Source organism: Nerophis ophidion, linkage group LG07 (genome assembly GCF_033978795.1).
Source record: "Nerophis ophidion isolate RoL-2023_Sa linkage group LG07, RoL_Noph_v1.0, whole genome shotgun sequence".
NCBI lineage: Eukaryota > Metazoa > Chordata > Actinopteri > Syngnathiformes > Syngnathidae > Nerophis > Nerophis ophidion.
The window spans coordinates 24,897,953-24,917,758 of NC_084617.1; the positions used below are offsets into that span (position 1 = coordinate 24,897,953).

Genomic DNA, 19,806 nt, shown 5'->3' on the forward strand with positions numbered 1-19,806 from the left:
CAGTCCGTCTTAGAGTATGTAGTTTTTAAGCGGTGTGTTTTTTATCGTTTCTAAGCATGTATTTATTGTTTGTTTTTTTATCGTCTATTTTATCTTTCAGCTGCTGTTGACAGGAACGTTACTCGACAATATGTTAAAGGAAACTATATGTAGCAATAACGGGCCTAAATAGTTATTTTGCTGCAAATGGTTGGAGACCCCTGGTCCATAGTCAACCACACACACACACACACACACACACACACACACACACACACACACATGCACACACAGACAAACAAACACACACTTATTTCGATCCATTACTGTTTTATCCGCAGTGCAGCTAACAGGTGGAATAGGGCAAGGCTTGTAAGGACTAATCAGAGTGAATGCAAGACATCAAAATGGTTTTGTTATTTTTGAGTCCGCAAACCAAAACAAAGCTGACAGAAGCAAATATAATATTTACTGAATTGTAATGTGCGTCAAGACGAGATGACGCTCGAAAGATGAGTGGTGACAGGAAGCGCGGGAGACGCTCGTGCGGCCAGCCAGCAGTTGTCCTGAGGACAACACATTCTCTTGTGTTGTGGTCTGATCAACGCCAGCGCACTGATCGTCCTTCACAGAAGACAAGAAGCTGGTAAAAAAGACCCAAATAGCCTTGAACACTGACCTGCGGTAAGCACAGAAAGAGTACAGCCAACGATCCAACACCTCAAATTAATATCAATAGATTTCAAATGAAGCATGTGATGCTGCTGAAATAACGACGTTGATATGTGAGAAGATGAGGGGTCAAAGGTAACGCTGCATCGAGTGTCATGGCGCCAGCTTCTACAATGCACTGTTGACTTTGGAGCGCCGCCTCCTGAATCCAGGCTTTGGAGGCCTTTGTTTACTGGCCAGCTGCTGTCAGTAATCCTGACAAGAACATCTTCAAATGCTCCTCAGCTGTTTGCCTGATCCATGAAAAAACAACTCGCGTGAGACCTCCCTGTTCCTGCCTAATCACAGGAAATGATCACACGAGTGCAGCGTGTAGTTCAGTAACAATTTGTCACCTTGGGATTTTGGACTATTACAGAAGTCTTCCTGAAGGACTTGTTGAGATGATCATGAATTTTTTGCAATCATATCAGTCAAACAATAGGAAAAGAATGTGATGTTTGTTCTAAATATAACAAGAACTCTGATCCGTCCTCATCCAGGAGGAGCAGCAGGTTCCGGAACCTAAAGCCAACATGTGATTGTAGGGCAGGACGTCCCTTGCATCAAGGACGACAGTGTGGTATAAAAGAAGTGATGTTGGTGATCTCACCTTCATCTTCACGCTGACTTCCTGTTGTTCAGGTTCAGACGCTCTTCTCAGCTTGTCTCTTACCTCTCAGCAGGAGACCATGAGCACCGATGGCGAGATGGCGATCTTCGGGCCGGCCGCCCAGTACCTGCGCAAATCCGAGCGGGAGAGGATAGAGGCGCAGTCCCTCCCCTTTGACAGCAAAACGGCTTGCTTTGTCTGTGAGGACAAGGAGCTGTACGTCAAGGCCACCGTGCAGGACAAGGCGGACGACAAAGTCACAGTCAAGACGGAGGACGAAAAAGTGTGTGGACACAATAGAAGTGTTTTATTCATTTGACTTCTTAATCGGGTTGTCTTCTGATGTCATTTTTGTCCACAGACGTTGATTGTGAAGGAGGACCAAGTTTTTCCCATGAACCCGCCAAAGTTTGACAAAATCGAGGACATGGTCATGATGACGCACCTTCACGAGCCCGCCGTTCTCTTCAACCTGAAGGAGCGCTATGCTGCCTGGATGATCTATGTAGGTCCAAATAAGTCTTTTTCTCTTAAATAGGCCAGTTTGTCCTCAAATCCTACTTTTACAAACAAGTTTAACCTGTAAGTGCTGATTTGGATCGTAGACGTACTCTGGTCTCTTCTGCGTAACGGTCAATCCCTACAAATGGCTGCCGGTCTACAACCCTGAGGTGGTCCAGGCCTACCGAGGCAAGAAAAGGATGGAGGTTCCTCCTCACATCTTTGCGCTGTCAGATAACGCCTACCAGTTGATGCTGACGGGTAGGTTGGCGCCACAACGACAAACTTCCTGTCCTTGTTGTTTTACTCACACAAGCTCTTTGTCTTCTCCTGTAGATCGTGTGAATCAGTCCATCCTCATCACGTAAGCAGACAAAGTTATTATTTATAGTGGCAGAGGGGCGACGTTAGCTGTTGACTTTATAATTTCCAGTGGAGAGTCTGGCGCAGGAAAGACGGTCAACACCAAGCGGGTCATTCAGTACTTTGCTACCATCGCCATGTCCGCGGATAAGAAGAAAGAGAACAATAGTAAAATGAAGGTTGGTTGTAGATGTTGTATGGTGGCGGACAATTTGATTGGTTAACCGCATTGTCCACAGGGAACACTGGAGGACCAGATCATCCAGGCCAACCCCCTGCTGGAAGCTTTTGGGAATGCCAAAACCGTGAGGAATGACAATTCTTCTCGCTTCGTGAGTCTTTTAGCTCAGTATGTTGTCAAAAGTCGCTCCTAGCCGACACTAAAGTAGGTTTTTCTCAATCAGGGTAAATTTATACGCATTCACTTTGGCGCCACCGGCAAACTGGCGTCTGCAGATATCGAAACATGTAAGTTTGTAAAAGATGTTCCATTCCAAATGACATAAATCACATGACGAAACAATTCTTCATTTCCATGATGAAAGATCTGCTGGAGAAGTCCAGAGTGTCGTTCCAGCTGGCAGCCGAGAGAAGCTATCACATCTTCTATCAACTAACCTGCAACAAGAAGCCAGAACTCATCGGTAAGAGGACCACAATATCATCTCCATGTTACAAACACTTATTCTTGTTTACCTCCAGACCTGCTCCTCATCAGCACCAACCCTTATGACTTCGCTTTCATCAGCCAGGGCGAGATCTGCGTCAAAAGCATTGATGACGCAGAGGAGCTAATGGCGACTGACGTGAGTGCCGTCACGAGGGGTCTTCTACTCTTAAAGGAGCGACGGACCACTGAAAAACAGGTCGACTTGTTTGTGCTGCAGGAGGCCTTCGACATTTTGGGCTTCACTTCGGAAGAAAAAATGTCCGTCTACAAGCTGACTGGTGCCGTAATGCATTATGGGAACATGAAGTTCAAGCAGAAACAGCGAGAGGAGCAGGCGGAGCCAGACGGCACTGAGGGTGAGGACATCCATCGGAGTAACCCATGAATCTTGACAACATCACATTGATGTTGCATTTAATTTTGTTTTGCTAAAAAACACTTCTGATGCACATAAAAGACGTTGAACCTGCAGATCTGTACCAACTGTGCTTTTATTTGGTTTGATTTGCTGTCATTGTTTCTGTATTCTGTTTGCACTACTCCATCACACACTGTTCTATTCTATTTTGAATCTATTGCTATTAACCTATGCTATTTTTAACCTATTCTATTGACATTGTTATGTGCAATACGTACTATCGCTCTTGTGGTACTAACTGGGCGCAAATCTGGTACCTTGCCATAACAATGAAGTTCCTTGAGTTCTTGAATCAAATGTTGATTAAAAACCACAGAGGCTGACAAAGCAGCTTATCTGATGGGTCTTAACTCTGCTGACCTGCTGAAGAACCTCTGCTACCCCCGCGTGAAGGTGGGCAACGAGTACGTGACCAAAGGACAAAATGTGCAACAGGTACGACCATCTAATGTCTGACATTTTACATGTCACGCTTGTGGGTGACATGCGAACACTTGACTGCAGCACAATTATGAAATTTGACACCTTTTAAATTTGACTAGAACTGTGCTTTAATTGATACTTTTACCCCACAAATTGACACAAATATTTTCCTCCTTTCAGGTGTACAACGCCATTGGAGCTCTGGCTAAATCCGTGTATGAAAAGATGTTTTTGTGGATGGTGCAGCGCATTAACCAGCAGCTGGACACCAAGCAGCCCAGGCAGCACTTCATTGGCGTTCTCGACATTGCTGGTTTTGAAATATTCGACGTAAGTCATCCTCTCACCGAGAAGATATGATGTTCTCTACTTGTCATCTTCCAAACTCTATGTGTTCTACTGTTCTACCACTTATCGTCCTGAGCTTATTGAGTTGAGTGAGTAGTAGCTTCTCCACAGTACAACAGCATGGAGCAGTTGTGCATAAACTTCACCAACGAGAAACTGCAGCAGTTCTTCAACCACCACATGTTTGTGCTGGAGCAAGAAGAGTATAAGAAGGAAGGCATTGAATGGGAGTTCATTGACTTTGGCATGGACTTGGCAGCCTGCATCGAGCTCATTGAGAAGGTGAGATGATCCCTTTGCTCTGCTGGGATGTCAATGTGACACCTGTGTGGTCACTCAAGTGTGTTTGTCCACCAGCCAATGGGCATCTTTTCCATCCTGGAGGAAGAGTGCATGTTTCCAAAATCAACTGACACCTCCTTCAAGAACAAACTTTATGACCAACATCTGGGCAAGAACAGCTGCTTCTTGAAGCCCAAAGTGGTCAAGGGCAAGCCTGAGGCTCACTTCTCCCTGATGCACTACGCCGGCACCGTGGACTACAACATCTGCGGCTGGCTGGAGAAAAACAAGGACCCCTTAAACGATTCTGTAGTGCAACTGTACCAGAAGTCGTCAGTCAAAATACTCTCGATAATTTACGTCTGCTTCTCTACCTCCGACGGCAAGTTTTCATGATATTTTCTGCACGTTCACAAACTGTTCAAACATGAAAGATATGAGAAAAATACCGCATTTTCCAGACTATAGAGCGCACCGGGATACAAGCCAGAATTTATCGAAGAAAAAACATGTGCCATATATTATGCGCACCAAACTATAAGCCGCATATATGTACCTTGTGATATTAGTTATTTAAACATAAATATTTTGTAAATGTTTGCATACATACTGTCATTGTTTCCAAACAGTGTCTGTAACACGCAGTAAAACAGCTGATCAAACACAAGAGAAGTCATCGTCATGGACCCACTAGCTGCAGAAGCTAGCTCTGTAATCAGCTTAACATACTCAATAACTTCACGCTGAAGTTTTGGGGAATTTACGGAAGAATTTGTTCAATTGAAGCAATACAAACAGAATACCATTGTAAGTTACTAATACTTGCACAGACACTCGTAAATGTGTTAGCATACTAGCTAATCCTAAGGAGGACTGTAGCTTCATCACATTACGATAGGATGTACAAATAAGCATGAAAACAGTCGTACTGACGTCACACATGGGACAGTTTAATACGTATGAATTGTCTTAGTTATATTGTAAAATTTACAAACGTTCCTTGGAGTGTTGAATGAAGAATCCTTTCGAGCAAAACATTTGGTTCAGGCATTAAAACAGGAAGTACATTTTCAACCTGCAACACCTGCAGTGAGCAAACTTGTCCAAAAGATGGCGCCATAGCACAAACAATAACACATCATTCCTGTGTTGGGTATAATTAAATCTATTGAACACAAAACATTAAGGCCATTAGTGAAGAAAAATCCATAAATTAGCCACACCGTTTTATTGGCTGCAAGGTTCAAAGAGTAGTAAAAAAGTAGCAGCTTATAGTCTGGAAATTACTATGTTTTAAACACACTTCATACATGCAGATGCCCCTGCTGGAGGAGCCAAGAAAGGGTCGAAGAAGAAGGGAGCATCTTTTCAAACAGTGTCAGCACTGTTCAGGGTAAGAATATTTTAACACTGAAGTCAAACGTTAATAATCATCACAAACATTAGTAAACATAACATAATCAAGATGTTAAAACCAAACGACATGTCAAATGCTTTGCCAAAGTATTTGGGAAGAACCTCTTGTGTTATTATTCCTTGCAGGAAAACCTCGGGAAGCTCATGACCAACCTGAGGACCACTCATCCACACTTTGTCAGATGCCTCATTCCAAATGAGACAAAAACTCCGGGTACATGTCCTCACCTTCACCAAAATGCGGCAAAGTCATGATGCATGATATTTGTTGTTGAGAAATGCGTTACTTGATATCATGAATGAATGTGCTCCACAGGCATTATGGAAAACCACCTGGTCATCCACCAGCTGCGCTGCAACGGTGTGCTTGAAGGCATTCGCATCTGCAGGAAAGGATTTCCCAGCAGGATTCTGTATGGAGACTTCAAGCAGAGGTAAGCAGAAAGTTCACATTAACATCTCCCTTGAAAAAGTTTCTTTAAGGACTACTGTTGCTTTTCCAGATACAGGATTTTAAATGCGAGCGCAGTTCCAGAAGGACAGTTCATGGACAACAAGAAGGCTGCAGAAAAACTTCTGGGCTCCATCGATGTGGACCACACACAGTACAAGTTTGGACACACTAAGGTTCTGATTGATTGAGCGTGATGAAAAGATGGCAATGCTCAACAAGTCAACTTTATTCACCTCATTGTTTCTTTTAGGTGTTTTTTAAAGCCGGCCTGCTGGGTGCTCTGGAGGAAATGAGAGATGAGCGCTTGGCTCAGGTTGTGATGTCCACTCAGGCGCTGTGTCGAGGGTACCTGATCCGGCTGGAATACCAGAAGATGATGGCCAGGAAGTAACTTTGTTTGCTGTAGAATCACACTCGCTAGTGCTGTAAATCTAGCATGTGCTGTTCTCTTCTTAGGGAAGCCATCTACACCATCCAGTACAACTTCCGTTCCTTTATGAACGTCAAACACTGGCCGTGGATGAAGCTGTACTTTAAGCTTAAACCTCTGCTGAAGAGCGCTGAGGCTGAGAAGGAAATGGTCCAAATGAAGGTGGACTACACAAAGCTCAAAGAAGATTTGGCCAAGTCAGAAAACCGGCGGAGAGAAATGGAGGAGAAAATGGTCTCCGTTGTACAGGAAAGGAACGACCTTCTCCTCCAAGTCCAGGCGGTAAGTTTCAGATTATTCACAGTCAGGTCCAATGAGCAACCAACCAACCAACCTACCATGTCCCTTGTAATATAACAACCGCTGTAGCTATCAAGCTCCTCATCTTGTATCCTTTGTCAGGAGGCAGACAACCTGCTGGATGCTGAGGAGCGATGTGAGGGACTAATCAAGAGCAAGATCCAACTAGAAGCCAAGTTAAACGAAGTAATGGAGAGACTAGAGGATGAAGAGGAGTTGAATGCCGAGCTGACGGCCAAGAAGCGAAAGCTGGAAGATGAGTCCTCTGAGCTAAAGAGGGACATTGATGACCTAGAACTGACCTTGGCCAAAGTTGAAAAGGAGAAGCACGCCCTGGAAAATAAGGTGAGTGGACCATTTTGTACGCCTAACAAGATGTATCACTTCTCACTAACTTCTGACTGAAGGTGAAAAACCTGACGGACGAGATCATGAGTCAGGATGACAGCCTCAGCAAACTGTCCAAAGAGAAAAAGGCTCTACAGGAAGCCCATCAGCAGACCTTGGATGACTTGCAGTCCGAGGAGGAGAAAGTCAACATCCTCAGCAAAGCCAAAGCTAAACTAGAGCAGCAGGTTGACGAGGTAAGCCGCTGCCTAGTTACTAAGGCAATAACAACTTTGGTGTGCTGCTGTCAAAAGTTCCACTATTCTTGTAGCTGGAGGGTTCGCTAGAGCACGAAAAGAAGATCCGGATGGAGCAGGAGAGAGCTAAGAGAAAGTTGGAAGGTGATCTGAAACTTTCCCTTGAGTCCATCATGGATCTGGAAAATGAGAAGCAACAGCTGGACGAGAAGCTTAAAAAGTATACCCCCCTCCTAAAAAAAGCCTCTTAGAAATCTTCCTGTGTTGATATTTTTTTCTTAGGGAAAGTTTTGTTAAGAGCTGACTTTTTCATTTATATCTCATTGGCATTGACTTGATTTCTGTTGATCCTGTCAGCCTTGGTAGCTTCTGATTCAGCTAAAATTCTTCTCCAGGAAAGACTTTGAGGCCTCGCAGCTGCAGACCAAAGTTGAGGATGAACAAGCTCTCAGTTCACAGCTCCAGAAGAAAAGCAAAGAGATCCAAGTGAGAGATTTTGGTCCTGCCTGACTCGAGGCGAAAACAAAATTCCTTTATGAGGCTTAGTTTGTTGACATAATTTGTCATTCGCAGGCCCGAACTGAAGAACTAGAGGAGGAAATGGAGGCTGAGCGTGCCGCTCGAGCCAAAGTAGAGAAGCAGAGGTCGGATTTGTCTCGAGAGCTGGAAGACATCACAGAGAGGCTGGAGGAGGCGGGAGCTTCTACTGCAGCTCAGGTTGAGTTGACCAAGAAGCAGGAGGCCGAGTTCCTCAAACTGCGCAGAGAGCTGGAGGAGCGTTCACTGCAGTACGAGTCCACGTCGGCCGCCCTGCGCAAGAAGCACGCCGACAGTGTGGCAGAGCTGGGGGAGCAGCTGGACAACGTCCAGAGGGTCCGGCAGAAACTAGACAAGGAGAAGAGTGAGCTGAGGCTGGAGATTGACGACCTGTCCAGCAATTTGGAATGTGTTGCAAAAGCCAAAGTGAGGCGGGGTAACTTGCATGTTTTATCACGACAGCGCGACACATTGGTAATGCTGACAGGAAATTGTCTTCCTCTAATTAAGATTCATTCAGAGAAGATGTGCCGCTCTCTAGAAGATCAACTGAGTGAGGTTAAAGCCAAAGAGGACGAGCAGCAGAGATTAATAAACGACCTTTCTAGTCAAAACACTCGGCTGCAGACCGAAAATGGTAAACAAAACCTGAACCTGTCGGCATCACCTGTACGTCCTTCATGGTTGTCATTGTTTGTTTCCACGTGTGCAACAGTTGAAATATCTCGCCAACTGGAGGAGAAAGACACTCTCCTCTCTCAGCTCACTAGGGGAAAACAAGGCTTCCTACAGCAGATCGAGGAGCTTAAAAGGTTTCACGAGGAGGAGATCAAGGTGAGCATGGACCTAAAAGTCATGTGAGACAGAAGCAACACAAGATGCCATGCCTGCCGTTTGTCTGAAGGCAAAAAGTGCGCTGGCCCACGCCTTGCAATCCAGCCAACATGACTGTGAGCTTCTGAGAGAACAGTATGAGGAGGAGCAGGAGGCCAAAGCCGAGCTCCATCGCTGCCTTTCCAAGGCCAACAGCGACGTGGCCCAGTGGAGAACTAAATACGAGACGGATGCCATCCAGCGTAACGAGGAGCTTGAGGAAGCCAAGTAAGAAGTGCTGCTTCAACAGGGGACGGAGCCTTGTGGCATTTGACAAGACATGTTTTTTTTCTGCAGAAAAAAGCTGGCTCTGCGTTTGCAGGAAGCAGAAGAAGCTGTGGAAGCAGTCAACTCCAAGTGCTCGTCTCTAGAGAAGACAAAGCAGAGGCTGCAGGGAGAGGTGGAGGACTTAATGATGGAGGTCGAGAAATCCAACGCCGTTTCCGCCACTTTGGACAAGAGGCAGAGAAATTTTGATAAGGTCTCCGTGTTTACAACTCTTGCTACAAGAGTAACATCATTGACAACAGTAGGTACTAGACCTAAAATGTATTTAACTCATCTTTCTGCAGGTTATAGCTGAGTGGAAGCAGAAGTATGAAGAGGGTCAGGTAGAGCTGGAGTCAGCTCTTAAAGAAGGGAGGTCTTTGGGCACTGAGAACTTCAAGATGAAGAATACCTTCGAAGAATGTCTGGAACAACTGGAGACGCTCAAGCGGGAAAATAAGAACTTACACCGTACGGCCTGCACTAAGTCGAATCTAGTTTTAATACAAGGACAGTGGTTTTCAAACATTTTACCAAGTACCACCTCAGAAAACACTTGGCTTTTCAAGTACCACCATAAGGACCAACATTAAAATACAGTAGTACATAGTAGGCCTAAGTATTCATTAAAAACAAGGCTGAGGTATTATTTAACAAGTATATTTCATATTTTTGGCCACTGTAACATCACACAGTAACACTGTGTTTAAATATAGGAAAATAAACAACTGTACTTTAATGAAGTGATTATTTGGCGTACCACTAGATGTAGCCTGCATACCACTCTTGGTACACGTACCACAGTTTGAGAATCCCTGTACTGGGACATACAGTAAGAACTAACCCTGGCGTTTATATTCCAGAGGAGATTGTGGATCTCAGTGAGCAGCTAGGAGAAATGGGAAAAAACATCCATGAGTTGGAGAAATCTAAGAAGCTGGCTGAACAGGAAAAGCTGGAGGCCCAGACATCTCTTGAGGAAGCTGAGGTGAGCAGAGATAGACGTTGTCTATCTCTTCTCCTTGTGACCACCAGTGTCTCTATGCAGGCCTCTCTTGAACATGAGGAGTCCAAGATCCTGCGAGTCCAGCTGGAGCTCAACCAGGTGAAGAGTGAAGTGGATAAGAAGATAGCTGAGAAGGATGAAGAGTTCGAGCAAATTAAGAGAAACAGCCAGCGGGTCGTTGACACCATCCAAAGCAACCTGGATGCCGAGGTGAGGAGCAGGAATGATGCGCTGAGAGTCAAGAAGAAGATGGAGGGAGACCTGAACGAAATGGAGATGCAGCTAAGCCATGCCAACAGACAGGCGGGCGAGGCCCAGAAACAGCTCAGGAATGTTCAAGTTCAACTTAAGGTGAGCAAAGTCTGCCAGAATGTGCAAACACGACGCTCTTACCAAGCTCTTTGTATCGCTGCTCAGGAGGTCCGGATCCATCTCGCCGACGTGCTGAGAAGCAACGACGACATGAAGGAGCAGGTCGCCATAGCGGAGCGCAGGAGCAACCTACTACTGGCGGAAATGGAGGAAGTCAGAGCCGCTCTTGAACAAACAGAGAGGAGTCGCAAACTGGCCGAGCAGGAGCTGCTGGACGCCTGCGAGAGGGTTCAGCTTCTCCACTCGCAGGTTTGAACATCCAAAAACACTTGGGTTGTAGATACCCCAAAACATCCATAGTCGCTCTCTCAGCACAATCAGATGTTCACCTTGAAGAACACAACCCTACGCAACTATAGATAATGAAGACCAAGAATACGATGACAAATAATAATGAATAATGACAAATGTCAAGTAATACTGACAATGATTGAAATGCTATCTATTTTTACTTTCAATTATATTAGAATACCAGTTTGCTCAACAGTCGCAAGAAGTTGGAGGCAGACTTGTCTCAGATTCAAGGAGAAATGGAAGACAGTGTCCAAACAGCCCGGAACGCAGAGGAGAAAGCCAAGAAGGCGATCACTGACGTACGTTCCTTCTCCAACCTAAACCTTCCCTGCGAAGGCAGCGATGTAACAATCATGGCTGCTACTCGCAGGCCGCCATGATGTGTGAGGAACTGAAGAAGGAGCAGGACACCAGCGCTCACCTGGAGAGGATGAAGAAGAACCTGGAGACCACCGTCAAAGACCTACAGCAGCGTCTGGATGAGGCAGAGAGCCTCGCAATGAAGGGCGGCAAGAAGCAGCTCCAAAAACTAGAAGCGAGGGTGAAATATACGCTGACTTGCTGAAAAGAGGACGAGCGAAATGTCGGCATGATTATATCTTCTGGTTTGCAGGTGCGGGAGCTGGAAAATGAGCTGGAGACGGAGCAAAGACATGGTTCTGATGCCGTCAAAGGGTCACGCAAGCTCGAGCGCAAGATTAAGGAACTGACTTATCAGGTAACAACTCACGCCATTGGCTTCTTTTCTACAAACTCACAGACACCGTTGTTCCCCCACGTAGTCAGACGAGGACAAAAAGACGGCCATGAGGCTGCAGGAGCTGGTGGACAAACTCCAGTTGAAGGTGAAAGTGTACAAACGGCAAGCTGAAGAAGCTGTAAGTGTGACACTTTGGCGATCAAACCTTCAAGCGACTCATCAAAGCTACGGCCGTAAGGTTGACAAGTCGCTTGATGTCACACAGGAAGAACAGGCCAACGTGCACCTGACCAAACTGAGGAAGGTGCAACATGAGCTGGAAGAGGCAGAGGAACGAGCAGACATTGCCGAGTCTCAGGTCAACAAGATGAAAGTCAAGAATCGCGACATGGCCAAGGTCTGACGGTTGCGGCGTTTAGTTAATCTTCTATGAATTGAAACATCACGCGAGCTAACATTTGTCTTTTAGCACAACAAAGACAGCAAGGAGTAGTCGTCCCTGGCGGCCTTTCGTGAGGACAACATCGGCTGAGAACCATAGTAGTCTGCCAAGTGCTCCAAAAACCGACACACTCACAAACAATTATGGGTTGTTGGCTTTTGGTGAATTGTCAGGATTAGGGTTGGAACAGTTCACAAAATTCACAGTTTGGATCTTGTTATGGTTTTGTGACATTGGTTTTAGTTGGGGTTCCATGCACATTGTTGTTTTTAATACCCTAGAATATCATATATTTCAATAGTCCACAATTACCCTTCATCCATTGTGATTCTTACGAAGATATAAATGCAATGTATTAATACATGTATGAGATTCTGCAAATAGTGTTTTGATCCCACTGTACGCAATATCTGAAGAGCATGGAAAAAGCATTTCACTGTGGTGTACTCTGCATGTGACGAATAAAACTTTAAACCTTCAAAACTTAAAAATGGCACCTAAAGTTCTGACCCTTGCAATAAATGCGAAAATCCTTACATTCATTGATACATCAGTGATTCTCTAAAGTCAAACACAGTGTCACTGTTCAGATTGTGTGTGATGTTACAGTTGCCAAAAATAACAAATATATTTGTTGTGAAAAATATCTGTCTTGTTTTTAATGAATACTTAGGCCTACTATGCCACTGTATTTCAATGATGATCATTATGGTGGTACTTGGAGAGCCAAGTTTTTTCTGAGGTGGTACTTGGGGGTAGGGGGAAAGTTTGAGAACCACCGCATCATTGGGTAAGTGTTCCCAGTATTTCAAGTCAAAGCAATTTAGTGAAGTGAAGTGAATTATATTTATATAGCGCTTTTCTCTAGTGAGTCAAAGCGCTTTACATAGTGACACCCAATATCTAAGTTACATTTAAACCAGTGTGAGTGGCACTGGGAGCAGGTGGGTAAAGTGTCTTGCCCAAGGACACAACGGCAGTGACTTGGATGGCGGAAGCGAGAATCGAACCTGCAACCCTCAAGTTGCTGGCACGGCCACTCTACCAACCGAGCTATGCCGCCCCACTATTATTATTATATTAGTGTAAGACAGCTGAGATATATTTTTAGGTAAAATTAAATCATGTTTTTACCTAAACTTCATGTTCCGAGTAGTCCGTCTGCCTTCCTAGGAGAACGACCCCGCAGCAAGCTGCGACCCCCCCCCTCTCGACACTTGACTTATGTCCTCTGTGTATTTAGTTTCACTAAAGCTGCAACTGTTTGGCACACAGCTTCTAAAACTTGTAGCTCATCCTCTTTATATTCAGGTTCAAAAATATATGTTAGTGGATCATCATTTATACCGAAGTAGTTTTTGTAGTCTTCCATGAAGTCTGTCATGATTAGTATTGTTGTTGATGTTGAAGAGAAAAGTGAACGTAGTGATTTGTCTCTGAAATACACCGCTGTCAGCTTAAAATGAAGAAAATATGTAAATATCACATGTTATTATGAATGTTACTACATTACATATATGCTTACAGCGTGTATGTAAAAACTAGGAGTTTTCTGAATGTTTTTACAGCGCTTTATAGGCAGAATACAGCGACTGCCATTGCCTCCATGGTTAGCTGTTCAATGTTGAAATGTATAATATGTTTGTTTTCATAAATGCTATCACTAATGCAAGACAAAAGGACACAGTTGAATATTTATTTCTTTGAATTACAGTAAAATGACAATACTGACTGCACATACAGTAAATGTGAAACTAAACACACAGCATAGTGACATAACTAACATCATTGAGCCAATATTGATTTAACACCATTGATTTAACCGCATTTATTTAAAGACCAAATGTATATATATATATATATATATATATATATATATATATATATATATATACAAACCAACATATCAATAAGGTAATGGAAGTAATGGCTGAACAATCTCTTTTTTTATCCAAACAACACAACATTACATCAGGCTTAAATGTCAACACGCATACACATGGTCACCGCTAGCACAAACGAGCAGTGTTGGCGATACTTCATGTAATAAAGGTCCGCTGTGGCATTCTTTTTAGTTTCCTAACAATTAAAGACTTGATGTAGAACAAAGGCCCCTTCACTGATAAAACCCTCGAACTGAAGGGGTGGCAAGCTGGAGGCTAACTAAAGCGCTCGCTCAGAGCAGTTGTCTAGCAACCTGTACAAATACGAGATTGTGAAATCTGGACACATTTAAAGCAGTTTACGATCACACAAAGTGATTTCTAAGACAGGCTGACAAAGCGCTGACCTGCACAAGGTACGACAATTATAAAAATAAACATGTCAGAAGTGCCGCTAGCTGTTGAAATTCTTCTAAAAGGCAGCGCCGGTGTGTACAGGATGCAAACAGTTAAAAGTTAAAGTACCAATTATTGTCACACACACACTAAGTGTGGTGAAATGTGTTCTCTGCATTTGACCCGTCCCCTTGTTCACCCCCTGGTAGGTGAGGGGAGCAGTGGACAGCAGCGGTGGCCGCGCTTGGGAGTCATTTTGGTGATTTAACCCCCAATTCCAAACCTTGATGCTGAGTGTCAAGCAGGGAGGCAATGGGTCACATTTTTATAGTCTTTGGTATGACTCGGCTGGAGTTTGAACTCACAACCTACCGATCTCAGGGCGGACACTCTAACCACTAGGCCACTCAATGGTCATGACCACTGGTACAGGAAGTGATGTCATCAAAATGGCAGCCCTTGATGCCTTCAAGCGGCATGCAAAATGAATGAAGGAATGAAGTGTTCCTGAGACATGGTTCTCACACAGGCATATTTTGCGTGATGTAAACGCTCATAAACCGAAAAGTTGCAAATCAAGGCATTTGTAAATCGAGGTTCCTTTGTATTCCCTGTCTGTAACAAGATGCAATGGAATATTGAATTTTTGTGGCGTAAAGTCGAGTGGTATGGTGTAAAACAAAACATATAATAAAGCGCTATGGCACATAGTTAAGCGGTAAACAAAAATGATTGCATCTCAAACATGCCTCCTGTTTCCGCAACTATCACGGGAACATATGTCCTTAAAATACTTCCTCATGCCCATGTGACCATGCGGTGCCTCCATCCACCCGGAAAACACACACACACACTGCTCCAAATACCCTCATTTGAGATGTTTTTACCCACTCTATTTATGCTACAACTTTTGGCCAACCAGATGTCACTTGTGGGTGGATAGATCCAAATATTACACTTCCTGGCTTTATGACATATGAGATTTTGGACTAATGTGCAAACTTGACGACATCTTGGAGACACCATCTGCTCTGCATTGCGAAGTATGATACATTTGAGGACCCCACATAGACATTTAGAGTAAAAAGTGTGAATTTGTTTTCGCTTGCTCAAACACAAACGTTCTAATCTGGATTGCTTCCCTTGGCTGCAAGCGACGTGGCGAGGTTGTGACTTCGAGACTCCCAGAGGACAGTGCAGTGAAGACGCAACAAACACCTCTGTCTCCCACACCAAACCCCCATCCTACGCCTTTGACGTTTCACCCCATTTGGTATCCCTGGAAAACGGAGCAGCACTCCATGCGGCTCGCAGCTTTGCTCGCCTCCTGTTGCAAGTCTTCGTGTTTCCGTGTCAACATGTGTATATGAGCATAGGCCATCGAAGCATGGACGACGCTCCCCCCATAGAAACTCAGTCTGAGATCAACTTTTTTTTTTTACTCATCATCCCCACCTGCCTACATTTTTCCCACTTTTTACCGGACCCCCTAATCCTGTTCAGTTACCCTGTACAAGTTGTGACTGCTCTCGAACGGGTTTCTGCTAAAAATTCAATGTTGTTGTTCTTGTCCAACGACAATAAGTTCCGTCCTGTCACAGTTAATTGGTGATGAACCACAAGATGCAAAGACGGAGGCAGGCATAGAATATGAAAACCTGATTTAATTAAAACTAAACAAGAACAAACAAAAAGCACGCACGTGGGCGGAATAACAAACTAAGGGAACTAGCACTGGAAGCTAGAAAACAAAAAGGAACTTTAGCATGGAAGCTAGTGGATAGCAAACAGAAAAACTGGAAATAACTAATGCTAACAGAAACAGATTACCGCTACGACGACCAGGACAAAATGTAGCATGACAGGTAGTGTGAATGTGAGTGTGAATGTTGTCTGTCTATCTGTGTTGGCCCTGCGATGAGGTGGCGACTTATCCAGGGTGTACCCCGCCTTCCGCCCGATAGTAGCTGAGATAGGCGCCAGCGCCCCCCGCGACCCCAAAAGGGAATAAGCGGTAGAAAATGGATGGATGGAGGTAGTAGCTGTAACAAAACGACACGACAGGCAGCACGACAAGAGTGATATGTGCCAACGACAATACAATGATCCAGCAACTGACACAAGACAAAGCAGGTACAAATAGGAGCAGGCTGATTGGCAACAGGTGTGGCCAGGTCCCAATCAGCCGCAGCTGAGGAGGAACACAGCACTCAGGGAACAAGACAGGAAGCTGACAAAATAAGAGCACTAGACAGGAACTAAAGACAGGAGATACTAAACACAGAGGAAACAGACAAATGCAGAGGAAAAAACTAAAACATAGACAAACTGTCAGGGGAAAGCCTGACACATCCGACCTTCTGATCAAATATCAATCGTACCGATACCAAAGGCAGGTTAAGTATCAGCTCAAAACTACCTTTCTATTAATATTTTTAAATTCTAGCAATATTTTCTAGCGACCACTTTCTAAATAAGGTGACGCTGCGCCCTTGAAAGCAACACTTAAATATTTTGTCTTCTTACAATGTCACTAACTCGTGTTTTCTGGCAGCAGCTAACAAGGTTAGCGAGAATGTGTCTCGTCAGCGTGTTGCTCTTTTACCTGTCTACAAAAATACTGAATGTCCATTTCCATTGTGCAAATTAAATGCATGAGTCACTATTCAGTATATGGTCTATGTTGTGTTTGTGCATGTGAGTTTTCAGCCAGGATAAACCTGATAATGGTCTCAGCTGATGATAACATCTTTATAGTCCTGACGGGGATGTTCTTCAATGTATTTCTTGATGTACCAGCAGGACACTCGAGCTTTCAGCTTCTCCTCAAGCAGGAAGTCAATGGCAGCCTGAAAAGGGGAAGAGCATGAGCCTACTTTGGCCTACAGGAGTCTACCTGAGCCGGCAGGCTGACCTTTGAGAGCAGAGCGGCCACACCTTGCCCCCTGTAAGACTCGGGGACAAAGGTGGATATGAGTTCCACCTTCTTGGCTTCTGTGAATCTGTAGAGAAGCGTTGCAGTCTCATTTGCTCCTAAAGGACAATTTGAAGCATAAATACAAGAAATAATCATTAAATTCCTTAATTTCTTTCTGTTTACCTGCCCAGGTATTGATAAGATTGCATCTGATCTAGTGTTGTCCAATATTTTAGTAACGGTACCAGTACCAAAATTATTTAGATACTTTTCGGTACTTTTATAAACAAAGGGGACCACAAATAATGGCCTCTTTGGCTTTATTTTAACAAAATATCTTACGGTACATTAAACATATGTTTGTTACTGAAAGTTTGTCCTTCAAAAAATAGTGAACATACAAGACAACTTGTCTTTTATTAGTAAATAAGCACACAAAGGCTCCTAATTTAGCTGCTGATGTATGCAGTAACATATTGTGTCATTTATCATTCTGTTATTTCGTCCAAATTATTAAGGACAAGTGGTAGAAAATTAATTACTAATCTACTTGTTCATTTGCTGTTAATATCTGCCTATTTTCTCTTTTAACATGTTCTGTCTACACTTCTGTTAAAATTTAATAATCATTCTTCTCTTATTTAATACTTTACATTAGTTTTGGATGATACCACAAATTTGGGTCTCAATCTGATACCAAGTAGTTACAGGATCATACATTGGTGATATTCAAAGTCCTCAAATGTCCAGGGACATATTTCCTGTGTTAGTGATTTAGAAGTGGCGAAAACACGGCAGACTGCGGATGGACTTTAGCCCCTAGCTAGCCATGTCTTAAAGCACCTCTTCCGGTGGGCGTTTCAGTGTTGTAGCTTTTCCTTTATAGTTAGTTTTTAAGCCAAAATGGGTCCGTTCTCCCTTTTCTGTCTACACACCTCGTCTGTTTGTATGTACTCAGCGATTGTGCGCTGCCGGACATGCTCGTCTGCTCGTAAAATTAGCAATGACACGACATGACAAAGATGGCGGACTGGTACTTTTTAGAGGCGCTATAGTACCGAATATGGTTCATTAGTATCGCGGTACTATACTAATACGGGTGTACCGTACAACCCTGATCTGATCAAATATAACAACTATTACCAAACTACTAATCTGTGTCACCTTAACACAAAGACGGTCAAGTCTTCTTTAAACTATCAGAAAAACTACAAAAAAAAAGGTTTTTAAAACGTAGAAAACTTTAGAAAATTTTATGTTGACATCTAAAATAGTTGTTCATAGCATTTTACTGCATATAAAAATATTAGAATTTTTTGATAACTCAAAGTATCAAATCTAAATCAAATCGATGTTTAGTGAAATGAGTTAGGGCAGTGTAATAGGCCGCAGCTCGACATCGGGCTCGCGTTGATGAGCTAGCCGCACAAAGGAGCGCCGAACACGGTAACAGTGTTTACCTGTGCCGCTGCTCGGAGACACGGTGAAGCGCCAGTTCAGTCGGTCGTGTTCCACCTTAAACCCGCCGCTGGTTTGAAGTCGGAATGTCGTAGGATGAAACCTCGACCCGACGGGTATTATTTTTGAGAATCTGGACAATATTTGAAGAGCCATTTAATTTATGCCTGACAACACACACCGGCAGGCAAAGACGTGTACTTCTGAAGAATGGCCACAAGAGGACGCCAACTGCCTGAAAGCTTCAACGTTACATAAAGATATACATTACAGACCGGCGGTAATAAATGGATGGATGGATGGATGGACATTGCATTGCATCACATTACATTACATTACATTATATTATATAACATTACATTACAATACATGTCATTATTTTATGGAGTAAATTTACTGCCAAAACTCCACAAACATGTTTTACTCAAACCCAACAATTCCCAAGTGTATCAGAATCAGAATCACAATCAGAAACACTTTAATAATCCCAGACGGGGAATAAGATTTTCAGCACAATCCCTTTAAAGATCAGACAAACATTACAGGGAGACAGAACAGGATCGCTGACGGGTCTGCCAACTTCCGGCACCTCTTACAAAAAAATGGAGGGGGGAGGGGTGTTCAGTCTAAGCCTGGGCCCCTGGAAAAGGGGTCCAGACTGAGGCCAAGGAAAAAAAACTCACAGCCATAGCGCACGTAAACATGTGTGTAAGGGGAAAACATTAAAATACACAAAGGACATTGAATACATCAAAAGAACGTCGCTGATTCAAAAAGACATTACAAAAAAATTAAATAATTAATTCCATCCATCCATTTCCTACCGCTTATTCCCTTTGGGGTCGCGGGGGCACTGGTGCCTATCTTAGCTACAATCGGGTGGAGGGCGGGGTACACCCTGGACAAGTCGCCACCTCATCGCAGGGCCAACACAGATAGACAGACAACATTAACACTCACATTCACACACTAGGCCAATTTTAGTGTTGCCAATCAACTTATCCCCAGGTGCATGTCTTTGGAGGTGGGAGGAAGCCGGAGTACCCGGAGGGAACCCACGCATTCACGGGGAGGACATGCAAACTCCACACAGAAAGATCCCGAGCCCGGGATTGAACCCTGACTACTCAGGACCTTCGTATTGTGAGGCAGACGCACTAAACCCTCTG

At 43.9% G+C, this 19,806-nt stretch overlaps 2 protein-coding genes across 2 annotated transcripts; one reads left to right on the forward strand and one right to left on the reverse strand.

Moving 5' to 3' along the window:
* The first annotated feature begins 1,284 nt into the window (after positions 1-1,284).
* Positions 1,285-11,944, forward strand: LOC133556105 (myosin-4-like). Its single transcript, XM_061905726.1, has 38 exons — positions 1,285-1,586; positions 1,665-1,808; positions 1,909-2,065; positions 2,141-2,168; positions 2,238-2,346; positions 2,407-2,499; positions 2,572-2,635; positions 2,713-2,811; positions 2,870-2,973; positions 3,055-3,193; positions 3,572-3,690; positions 3,859-4,008; positions 4,138-4,308; positions 4,384-4,690; positions 5,625-5,701; positions 5,851-5,938; positions 6,041-6,158; positions 6,228-6,351; positions 6,429-6,565; positions 6,635-6,890; positions 7,011-7,253; positions 7,316-7,492; positions 7,567-7,712; positions 7,888-7,978; positions 8,066-8,455; positions 8,540-8,666; positions 8,745-8,863; positions 8,934-9,130; positions 9,200-9,383; positions 9,475-9,640; positions 10,033-10,157; positions 10,218-10,526; positions 10,593-10,796; positions 11,015-11,140; positions 11,212-11,382; positions 11,455-11,559; positions 11,624-11,719; positions 11,807-11,944. The coding sequence occupies exons 1-38, from the start codon at positions 1,383-1,385 to the stop codon at positions 11,942-11,944; spliced, it is 5,802 nt and encodes a 1,933-aa protein (XP_061761710.1). The 5' UTR covers positions 1,285-1,382.
* Positions 11,945-13,665: 1,721 nt separating this feature from the next.
* LOC133556104 (protein NATD1-like) lies at positions 13,666-18,852 on the reverse strand. Its single transcript, XM_061905725.1, has 3 exons — positions 18,640-18,852; positions 17,177-17,295; positions 13,666-17,111 (listed from the first exon to the last, which is right to left on the reverse strand). Exons 1-3 carry the CDS (start codon positions 18,791-18,793, stop codon positions 16,995-16,997), a joined length of 390 nt encoding a protein of 129 aa, XP_061761709.1. The 5' UTR covers positions 18,794-18,852; the 3' UTR covers positions 13,666-16,994.
* Positions 18,853-19,806: the final 954 nt, after the last annotated feature.

Excerpts from the sequence above, each read along its gene's own strand:
- LOC133556105 (XM_061905726.1), top strand. The coding sequence starts at position 1,383 with ATGAGCACCGATGGCGAGATGGCGATCTTCGGGCCGGCCGCCCAGTAC. Across the intron at positions 1,587-1,664 it reads TCAAGACGGAGGACGAAAAA|ACGTTGATTGTGAAGGAGGA; the intron begins GTGTGTGGACAC and ends TTTTGTCCACAG. Across the intron at positions 2,974-3,054 it reads AGGAGCTAATGGCGACTGAC|GAGGCCTTCGACATTTTGGG; the intron begins GTGAGTGCCGTC and ends TTTGTGCTGCAG.
- LOC133556104 (XM_061905725.1), bottom strand. The coding sequence starts at position 18,793 with ATGGCTCTTCAAATATTGTCCAGATTCTCAAAAATAATACCCGTCGGG. Across the intron at positions 17,296-18,639 it reads GTCTCCGAGCAGCGGCACAG|GAGCAAATGAGACTGCAACG; the intron begins GTAAACACTGTT and ends ATTGTCCTTTAG. Across the intron at positions 17,112-17,176 it reads TGGCCGCTCTGCTCTCAAAG|GCTGCCATTGACTTCCTGCT; the intron begins GTCAGCCTGCCG and ends TCCCCTTTTCAG.